The sequence below is a fragment of the Urocitellus parryii genome, chromosome 5, assembly GCF_045843805.1.
Source record: "Urocitellus parryii isolate mUroPar1 chromosome 5, mUroPar1.hap1, whole genome shotgun sequence".
Taxonomy (NCBI): Eukaryota; Metazoa; Chordata; class Mammalia; order Rodentia; family Sciuridae; genus Urocitellus; species Urocitellus parryii.
In genome coordinates, this window is record NC_135535.1 from 136,802,759 (window position 1) to 136,813,959 (window position 11,201).

At 38.9% G+C, this 11,201-nt stretch overlaps 1 protein-coding gene across 1 annotated transcript in view; it reads left to right on the forward strand.

Moving 5' to 3' along the window:
- Positions 1–10,990, forward strand: part of Rnls (renalase, FAD dependent amine oxidase) — a 430,557-nt gene extending 419,567 nt beyond the window's left edge. The window contains exon 7 of the mRNA XM_026408972.2: positions 10,668–10,990. Within this exon, the coding sequence (XP_026264757.1) occupies positions 10,668–10,853 (186 nt within the window). The 3' untranslated portion in view covers positions 10,854–10,990. The remainder of the gene's footprint in view (positions 1–10,667) is intronic.
- Positions 10,991–11,201: the final 211 nt, after the last annotated feature.

An 11,201-nucleotide genomic window follows, 5' to 3' on the forward strand; every position in this document is an offset into this window, starting at 1 on the left:
CAAAAGAATAAAATACAAGAAGCAATTTTCATATAAATATGAAAAAGTATAAGTAGAAGGAAGCACAAAAAGTAACAGATAATCGCTTGCACAAAGAGATCCTTGAAGATCTCTGTGTGGGAAACACAGGGTCCTGGCATGTCCTGGGAAAGAAGATGGAGGGAATCTGGCTCACTTATTGGGAAGGTCCCTAATCCACTTGTGCTAGGTTCCCCGTTGTTACTTATTTCTGTGCTGTGGGTTTAATAAACTCACTCTGTCAATGAAGGAGAGCACACTAGGCTGAGAGTTCCACAGCAGGCTCTGCCAACAGGGGACACAAAGAAAGGTAGAGAATGGACACAGGAGAGAGAATCAAGTCCTCAGGTGGCAGACTGGTACCCAAGAGGGGGCTCTAGTGAGCAGGCTCCATCCCTTTCACTTCACTCATGAGTGAAGAAACACCCAAGGGCTTACTGGTGCCGCTGGACTCCTCTCTCTTGGACCAGGACTCTCCCTACACATAACTACATTGCTGCTCATTTTGAACATTGACAGTAGTTTAGATGGAGACACTCTGATGACTGAAGTGACAATGAAGATTGTGTGGGCTGCTGTAGTCCAAGGGCACGCCCAGCTGTCTTACTTCTTTGCCCTCCTGTATTTGTTTTTTTTTTTTTTTTGAGAGAGAGAGAGAAAGAGAGAGAATTTATATATATATATATATATATATATATATATATATATATTTTTTTTAGTTTTCCGCGGACACAACATCTTTGTTTGTATGTGGTGCTGAGGCTCAAACCCGGGCTGCACGCATGCCAGGCGAGCACGCTACCACTTGAGCCACATCCCCAGCCCTGTATTTGGTTTTCTTAAGTTGGGGGAGAGGGGATCGAAAGATCTATCATGCTTTTCTCTTTCTTTCTTTCTTTCTTTCTTTCTTTCTTTCTTTCTTTCTTTCTTTCTTTCTTTTTTTCTTTGGGCACTAGGATTGAAGCCGGGGGGTGCTTAACCACTGAGCTACATCCCCAGCCCTTTTTATATTTTTTAAAATTTTGAGACAGGGTCTCCCTAAATTGCTTAGGGACTCAGTTGCTGAGGCAGGCCTTGAACTTGCGACCCTCCTGCCTTAGCCTCCCGAGTCTCTGGGATTACAGGTATGTGCCACCACTCCTAGCTTGCATGCTTTTCTTTTTTTTTTTTTTATTTAAAGAGAAAGTGTGTGTGTGTGTGTGTGTGTGTGTGAGAGAGAGAGAGAGAGAGAGAGAGAGAGAGAGAATTTTTAATATTTATTTTTTAGTTCTTGGCGGACACAACATCTTTGTTTGTATGTGGTGCTGAGGATCGAACCCGGGCCGCACGCATGCCAGGCGAGCACGCTACCGCTTGAGCCACATCCCCAGCCCCTTGCATGCTTTTCTTAAGAGCAAAGTACATTTCATCCTATAAAACTCGCTGGGTTAATTCTTGTGATTTAATCAGTCTGCAATACATGCAATTTTATCAACTATCATTTTGTACACCATAAAAATAGACAATTTTAATTTGTCAAACAAAACAAAATTAATTAGAATAAAAGTAAGTTAAAACATGTATAGGGAAAATTTTTTATATATATATCTCTTTGGGAGCACAGTACAGGATATAATTCTTTAATTTCTCCCAAATGCTCCTACTTGCCATGGCAGGTCGACATGCTGTACAATGTTCATCCAAAGAAGGGAACTGCAGAGTTGCTGGGAGGTAAGAGATGAGCTCCCTTTGAAGGTTGGTGTGGGTGGGAAGAGTAGGGAGCCACCCCACAGCTGCAGAAGCTGCCAAAGTCCCTGGAAAAGGAGCATAAATCCTGCCCCCACACATGTCACTGTCTCTGAGCCAGGCCCGCTGCGTCTAAGATCAGGAGCCCTTAGAGAAAGCTTCTGGCATGGCTCTGTGTCTCCCCTTCCAAGCCCTGAATCAGCCTAGAGCAGGGACAGGTCTGCCATTAGTCCCATGAACTTTTCCTCTGCCCTGGACCAGACCTATCCTGGATCTCAGGGCCAAGAGGGGGGCCGTTCACTATGTAGTGTGGGTGGCTACACACAATGTGGCAAACATAGCTGACTCATTGCTCCCCAAGAGGAAACCCAACTCTAAGGGATAAGCCTTCCAGACCATGAACCATGATCTGAGAAGATGGAAAATAAGCCAGCTCAGTTGCACAGAAACAAAGGCTAGGGAAAGGGTGAACACAGAAGAGTCTGTGTCCAACCAAGCCAAACCACAAGGTGTTTAGAGGATATAAGAGACACAAATCTTATAATATACAGAAACTAGAAAGATCAATGTGGAAGAAAGATGAGCTTCGATATTCATTATAGCATGCTTAGAAATTACATTTTATTGTCATGGATGCATGCAACATTTTTTAACAAATGGGAAGGGGGAACACTAAGTTGATCTACCCTCAAGGAAATCTTGCTTCACCTCCCTAATTCACTCGAATCTCTCCTTTTTGTGTTGCATCCTTGAATTGCTTTGCCCATGTTCGACCTGTGTTCCTAACTACACCTAAGTTCTCTGGGTCAGGCCAGAGTATGGGCAAGAAGAATATGGTGGAGGAGTTGAACGTAGCTCAGTCTCAGGAAAGTTGTAAGATCAGACCAGAGGGAGATGGAGAAGTCCAGTTCTGAGAGCCTTGAAGAATAAGGCCATTGCTCTACCTTGGGATGAAAATCTAGGGAGACAAATACACCTTGAGGAGTTAAGCGGGTGTGTACGACAAAGACAGGGAAGATTCCAGAAGTTGAAGAAAGGGAACCAGAGAGGAGGAACCCCAAACAGAGGCTGCTTCCAAACAGAGGCTTATCCCTCTGTCCCTACTCATGGCCACACTTCCTGCCACCATTTAGTGACCCTTGACCCCCAGAAAGAGACACAGCTCCGACTATGATATTTTGAAGGAGGTGAGGGGCACTCAATCAGTATTTTTAACATGCCCACCACCCTTGATTGGGACAGAATAACATTTCTCACATCTTAAGAACAGCACAGACACCGTCAAGGTTCATCCCCCAGTCCTTAGCCACCTGGAATGCTCGTCAAAGATTTGTTAAGAGATAAGAATGATTTAAAATCAGCCATTCATTGTTTAATGCCAACATTTTTGTTCCTGTCAGTCACTTTGAAACTGTCATCGAGTTAGCAAGTATTTAATGACAGCCTACTGCACGCTGGGCACAAGGCAAGGCAGTGTGAACGTGGCGGGGTATGAGACCAGGAGCAACTTCCCATCCAGCCTAAGGGTGACCGATTCCTCCCTCGTACCTTCCCTCCCTCTCTTCCTTTTTTCTTTCCATTCTTCCTTCCTTCCTATTTTTCTTGTCTTGGAAGAGTGATTTTCATAGGTTGAAGTCAAACCCCATTACACGTTTTCCATATAACAAAGTTATTACTAAATCCCTGTAGAGATCCAAATCATTCCTCTTTTTGGTTTCCTCAATCCTTAGATTGAGTAAAAGAATAGAATAAAAGAATGGTAGCACTCACCTGTAATCCCAGGGGCTCAGGAGACTGAGGCAGGAGGATCTCGAGTTCAAAGCCAGCCTCAGCAATGTAGCAATGCCCTAGTCACGTTTTGAGATTCTGTCTCAAAATAAAATATAAAAGGGGCTGGGGATGTGTCTCAGGGGTTAAGTGCCCCTGGGTTCAATCCCCAGTACCCAGTAGATTATTGACACTGCAAAATCACAAAAGGAAAAATTTGAATAATTATAAGATTAATGATCTAGGAAAATAGTATTCAAATGTTAGCCTTTCTTAATAGCTCCTAATCATCTATGAAACATTAAGAAACTGTGTGTACTTTCATATGTCTGTTTATCCATAAATACATTCTTTTAGATGGACACATACACACACATACCCATGACCCATATACACACAGGTCTCTAGAATGTACAGCAATACCAGCAAAACTTAATATTGTTAGAACTTGATGTGCCCTAAGAAAATCTTAAGAAAACTGAATTGTAGATCATCATTTAGTCATGATCAAACAATCAGTTTAGGAACTAGAACTCACATCTGTCAGCTACCAGGGAAAGAACGTTTCCATGGACATCATTTTAAGACTTCGTTCTAAATTAAAAGTAAAGATTCTTGCAACTACAAAAAGTACTGAGCTTTCAAAGAGCAATTAAAAAGAGACTCCAAAAGCATGAGCATTTAAAAGCATAGCAAAATAAAGGTCAGATGAACAATGAATTCTAAAATATTTTGTTCTTCTTACTTACATTGCTCAGCTGGTGACTTTTTAAAGCACTAAATCATTCCTTTTGTAATAAACTCCAAAAGGCATACAAATTAGTGTTTAGGTTGTATTGTGTAAGATGTCAACCACTGGTTGCATTATCTGGGTGGTTTATATATTGCACTCTTGCAGCTCAAATGCTTTTGGAGATTGATCCAAAGAGAAAGGCCACATAATCACAGTGTCTGTTTGACAATCACCTACAGTATAGCAGTCTGCTTGTAAAGCCTGACATTTAAAAAATAGGGCTGTAATGGAATATATCTGACATGAGAAATAACATATTAACATCTTAGTCAAAAACCCTCGAATGCTGCCATGATAAGAAGGGATGTTTTAAAAGATACCCTGAACATGGTGGTACACACCTGTAATCCCAGTGGCTCAGGATGCTGAGGCAAGAGGATAGTGAGTTCAAAGCCAGCCTCCACAATTTAGCAAGGCCCTAGGCAACTTAGCAAGACTCTGTCTCTAAATGAAATATTTTTTAAAAGGGTTGGGGATATTGCTCAGTGGTTAAGCACCCTGAGTTCAATTTCCAATACCCACCCTGTCCTCCAAAAGTTAACCTGGCTGAACAGTTTATTAAGATGAAAAGAGTATGATCTACTGAGCCTTGAGTAAATTTGAAGTGTATTTTCAAAAACTTTAATAAGATAAACAACTGAGACTTTATTTTCAAATAAAGAACATGGCATGTGTCAAACACACACCAATATTTTAGGGTTGATAATGCAAGAATATGTTTGTTTTTATGTAAATTTAATACTAAAAGTCCATGAATTCTTAATATGCATTATTAATGCAAATGGCCACAATTATCCATGTGAAAGGGTTGCCTGGGATTTTGCAGTTGAGACCCTGTGTTAAGAGTGAGAAAGTGAGAAATCAGCAGAATTTGGAAAAAGAAAGTTACTACTCAGAACTATTCAGATTTCCTCAAGACAAGCGAGTTATCTCAATTCTGCATGTATTATTCTAAATCAGCTAGGCTGTGCTATGCAGGTAATATACCCCTAAATTGCACTGGTTTAACACAGACTTTTTCTCAATCCCACTAGACCACTGCACACAGGTCTTCCAGGGCAGCCCAGGGACTCAATTTACTTACATCTTATACCTACAAAATCTGGAACATACTATTTCACATGGTAACACCAGAAAGAAAGTTAATGGTAGTGCATCAGCTCTTAAATGCTCTTGCCTATTGGCCACCTACCTGTAAGGGAACTGAGAGATGTGGGGAATACATAGACAGTCTATGAGGAGCAAATGTTTGTCCCACCATAGGAACCTAATCTGCCTCCATCAAAATGCATACTAGGAGTCTTGTTAAGGAAGTCAGATCCTAAGCCGACATGCTGAAGATTTGGGCCTACTTTTTCTTCTAGTAATCACAGGGTCTCTGGTCTAGTGCCTAAGTCTTTGAGTTGAGTTTGGTGCCAGGTGAGAGATAGGGATTTAATTTCATTGTGTTGCATGTGGATTTCCAATTTTCCCAGCACCATTTATTGAATAGGCTATCTTTTCTCCAGTGTCTAGTATGAGATGGCTGTGTTTTGATCATATCTGTGTCTTCTATTCTATACCATTGGTCTATGTGTCTGTGTGTCTTCTATTCTATACCATTGGTCTATGTGTCTGTTTTGGTGCCAATACCATACAGTTTTTGTTACTATGGTTCTGTACTATAGTTTAAGGTCTGGTATTGTGATGCCTCCTTTTTCACTCTTCTTGCTAAGGGTTGCTTTGGCTATTCTGAATCTTTTTTTTTTTTTTAATTAATTCCATGATTGCTTTTTCTAATTCTATGGAGAATGTCATTGGGGTTTTAACTAGAATTGCATTAAATCTATATAACACTTTTGATAGTATGGCCATTTTGACAATAATTAATTCTGCCAATCCAGGAGCATGGGAGGTCTTTCCATCTCTAAAGTCTTCTTCAATTTCTTTCTTTAATGTTCTGTAATTTTCATTGTAAAGGTCTTTTACATCTTTTGTTAGATTTATTCCCAAGTATTTTATTTATTTATTTATTTATTTCGACAGTACTGTGGATGGGGTAGTTTTCTTACTTTCTCTGTCAGTAGATTCGTCACTGATGTTTAGGAATACATTTGATTTATGGGTGTTGATTTTATAACCTGCTTCTTTGCTGAATTCATTCATGAGGTTTTAGAAGTTTTCTGGTGGAATTTTTTTGCTCTTCTAAACATAGAATCATGTCATTGGCAAATAGTGATAGTTTGAGTTCTTCTTTTCCTATTCATATCCCTTTAATTTTTTTCTTCTGCCTAATTGCTCTGGATAGAGGTTCAAGGATGATGTTGAATAGAAGTGGTGAAAGAGAGCATCCTTGTCTTGTTCCAGTTTTTAGAGGAAATGCTTTCAATTTGTCTCCATTTAGAATGATGTTGACCTTGAACTTAGCATATGATGTTGAGGTATGTTCCTACTATCCCTAGTTTTTCTAGTGTTTTGAACATGAAGAGCTGCTATATTTTGTCAAGTGCTTTTTCTGCATCTATTGAGATGATCAAAACATTCACCGGAGAAAAGCTAGCCTATTCAATAAATGGTGCTGGAAAATTGAAAATCCACATGTAACAAAATGGAATTAAACCCCTATCTCTCACCCTGCACAAAAATCAACTCAAAATGGATCAAAAACTTAGGCACTAGACCAAAGACCCTGTGATTACTAGAAGAAAAAATAGGCCCAAATCTTCACCATGTTGGCCTAGGATTTGTATTTCTTAACAAGACCCCTAAAGCACAAGAAATAAAATCAAGAATCAATAAATGGGACAGATTCAAACTAAAAAGCTTCTCATCAACAAAGGAAACAATCAATAACATGAAGAGAAAGCCTACAGAATGGGAGAAAATCTTTACTACATGCACCTCAGATAGAGTATTAATCTCCAGGATATGTAAAGAACTCAAAAAATTTAACATCAAAAAAATAAATAAATAAATAAACCAATCAATAAATGGGATAAGGATCTGAACAGATATTTCACAGAAGAAGAAATACAATCGATCAACAAATATATGAAAAAAATGTACAACATCTTTAGCAATTAGAGAAATACAAATCAAAACTACTGTAAGATTTCATCTCACTTCAGTCAGAATGGCAATTATCAAGAATACAAAGAACACTAAATGTTGGTGAGGATGTGAGGGAAAAGGTACGCTTATACATTGCTGGTATGAATGCAAATTGGTGCAACTATTATGCAAAGCAGTATGGAGATTCCTCAGAAAACTTGGAATGAAACCACCATTTGACCCAGCTATCCCACTTCTCAGTTTATATATCCAAAGGACTTAAAATCGACATATTATAGTGATGCAACTACATCAATGTTTATAGCAGCTCAATTCACAATAGCTAAACTATGGAATTAACCTAGGTACCATTCAACAGATGAATAGATTTAAAAATGTGGGATATATATATAAATATAAATAAATATTTATATTTGATGAAATATTATTCAGCCTTAAAAAAGAATGAAATTATGGCATTTGTTGGTAAATAGACGGAGCTGGAGAATATCTCAAAAAACCAAAAGCCGAATGTTTTCTCTAATATGTAGATGCTAATTCACAATGGTGGGCCAGGGGCTATAGAAGAATAGAGTTACTTGAGATTAGGTAGACAGGAGTGAAGGGAGGGGAAGTGGGTAGGAAGGATAGTAGAATGAATCAGGCATTATTACCCTATTACATATATAACTATACAACCAGTGGGATTCTACATCATGTATAACCAGAAGAATGAGAAATTATACTCTGTTATATATGATGTATCAAAATGCATTCTACTGTCATGTATAACTAATTAAAACAAACACAAAATTTTTAAAAAGTGCATACTCATCATTCTCCTAGGAGGTTTTCCAGCTTCCCTTTACTATATTAGACTCTGATTGATACCTACATGAATGTTAGGAAGTGATCCATTCATACCCATAACAGAATACTCTCAGGAGCCTCTTTACTTGCTTTTTAAGAGTCTTAAGAGCCTTCTTAGCAGATATCAGCCTTCCTTGAACTGCAAAGGACAGGGGTCTACTGCCTTAGCTCTCCTCAATTCCTAAGGTAGCCACATGTTTCCTAACCCCAGGAAGATGTTGGTTGGTTATGAGCTCAGAGTGCTCAAACTTTTAAAAAGGGTTTTGTTCTTTTCCATACAGGGTTTGCTTTGTACCATTACTTTGTATTTCAGGACATGGATGTGCTTACGTTAATTTGATGATTCTCTCTAAAAAGAATACATGAACCATGCAATTTTGCCTTCATTCTCAACAGCCTCAGTAAAGTCAGGTTGCTGAAGCCCCTACCATTCCCAGAAAAATGGGAGTGGGAATATTTCTGGGCTTCAAATCTCGTTCTTTTTGTTTAAACTTTGCCCAATTTTTTTCCCCCATGGAGAAATCTCCATATAATATTTTCCAACGAAGTTAGCCAAGAACATATCCTAAGTGGGAAGCGTTACATGTGTTACCATTTAGCACTGATATATCACTTAAACACGCAGGCAATTGCAATGTGCTTTACCCAGCAGTGTGAACTCATGCATATGGTGCTTGGATGGGTGTCTTGGGTTCCCTTCCAGCTCCCAAGCACATTCACGTTATGACCTTGATTAAGTTACTCGACATTTTTCGGCTGGGTTTCCACAAACAGGCAAGGGATGACAGAGATGACGTGTAAAATGTATAGTCTTTGAGGAAGGGTATGGTGTGACTGAATTGAATAGTGGGGTGTGAGTACTTGGCTATGCATTTCTATGATATGTGGCACTTATAAGAGATGTTAACTTCATCCCGAAGACTTAAAAAAAATGGTACAAGCAGATTGCATTCTGATTATTCTGCTAAGATACACAAAATAAGAGTGGTCTTCTAACAGCTTCTTCCATCGTCCCCAGCTCCGGAATTCCTTACTTAATGTCCTAATTTCTGTATTCATGTATTAGAAAGTGGTGGGCTTGTCTCAAGTCTGCTTAAACTCTCTCTGCATTGAGTGTGCTGATCAAGCTGGAAAATGTCCTCATTTCATGTTAACAGCAGACTTAATTTTATTTATTTACTTTCCTTATCTCTTTTGGTTTTCCCTCATAATCTCTGGACTGGTTTCATTAGAAATGCACAGTTGAGCAACACTTTCCAGGAAAGAAGGGAACCTGCTTCCTGGAAATGTTAACAGACCCTTGGTGAGAAAAGACATCTCCTTTAAAAGTAATTAGTAAAATCAAGACCAGGGAATGCTTTTGGCAATGTTTCTCAATGTGCTTGGTAAGGTTTTAAAAGGGTGTTGATTAAAATTGTATTGGTTTTTATAGGTCTGTGATGCAGATTTAATACTGTTTTATCTTCCTTGTTAAGCTTAAAACTGCCATTTTTATTTTCTCTAACTCTTCATCATATAACAGATCCTGAAACACCTAGGATAACCCCGACACCAAACTACACAGTTGATTCTGGGCTTTGTCAAAGAACATGTCCATTGAATAAAGAAAACAATGCTCAATTGGCACTGGGTCTTTATGTTACAAAATTAACCAAATGAGATGTGAAAGGCAAGTTTCAATCACATTGTGGAAGATTCTGAAGCTCATGATGGGGAGTTTGGAAGGTATTAAGGAGAAGATGGAGCTCTGTTAAAAACTCGACTGTGTTTGACAAGATAAAACTGCTACTCTGAAGAACAGTCTGGAAAAGAAATATGAAAAAATAAATAAAAGAAAGAAAGAGAGACCAGTTAAGGGAGCAATATTTAAAATGAAACGAAAGCTAGTCAGTAGAGTGAGAATAAAGAGAAAGCAATAAACCAAGAAATAGTTCAAAGGTAAAATTAGCAGCTCTGTGACCAGTGGGGTGAGTTGGTAGGAACTGAACAGTGAAATGCCAGAGACGGTGGTGAATTAATGAAGCTGTGTTGTGCAGATGGCAAAAGGCGAAACCAATACTTCCAGATCCCTCCCTCCTCCATTGCTGTTTTTCGTGGTACACCTAGTCTGTGTTTGCTGAATCATTCACAATCTGTCTGTGTTGTCTACCATGTAACCTTGGTCTCGGTGACTGTATTTCTGAGCAGGGGATGCTAACTAAAAGGTAGATTTTAACTTTAATTTTATTTATTTTTACAAAAGAGGTTCTTTTTTTAAAAAAATATCTTTAGCTATAGATGGACACAATACCTTTATTTTGTTTATTTAGTTTAGTTTTTTTTTTTTTTTATGTGGTGCTGAGAATCAAACCCAGAGACAAAAGAGGTTTTTATATAGTTACCCTTATCTCAATTGACCTAAGGCAGGGCACCTATGTACAAAAAGATATGGAGTTACTGAAGACACTCTCTTTCTTCTCCACAGGTGCTGAGCATTGATACCTTGGTGGCCAAAAAACTACCTGAACACTTAAGACCCAGAGTGCCTTGGGACTGCAGAGAGATACCTCCCAGGGCAGATTTATACCTGCAATCAAGAGTTCCAGAGGATAGAGCTTTAAAGATAAACTTGGATACCACTAGATTAGCTTGGCATGACATTCATAAATAATAACTTTACAGTTTACTCTCAGCTGCATGCAGCGTCTGAGCAATCTTCCTGGACTGCTGCACAGTTGACCTATTTATTTACTCCCCCACACGTACCACAGGGCCATCCTACCAGTGGAATGAGGCCATAGACATAATAGTAGTTCGTATAAATGTATAGGAAATCTTGGTAACTGAATTTTGAGGATTTGGTCATTTGGCAGGGGGATAAGGGGGAAAGGAAAGGTGGGGGGAGAAGAGGAGGAGGGAAGAGGAGGAGCTGCTTCTGTCCTCCAGCATGATTATATAGATCAAACAAACTAAAAAAGAGACACACACTGACTATTCCATTATATTATCTCTCCAGCAA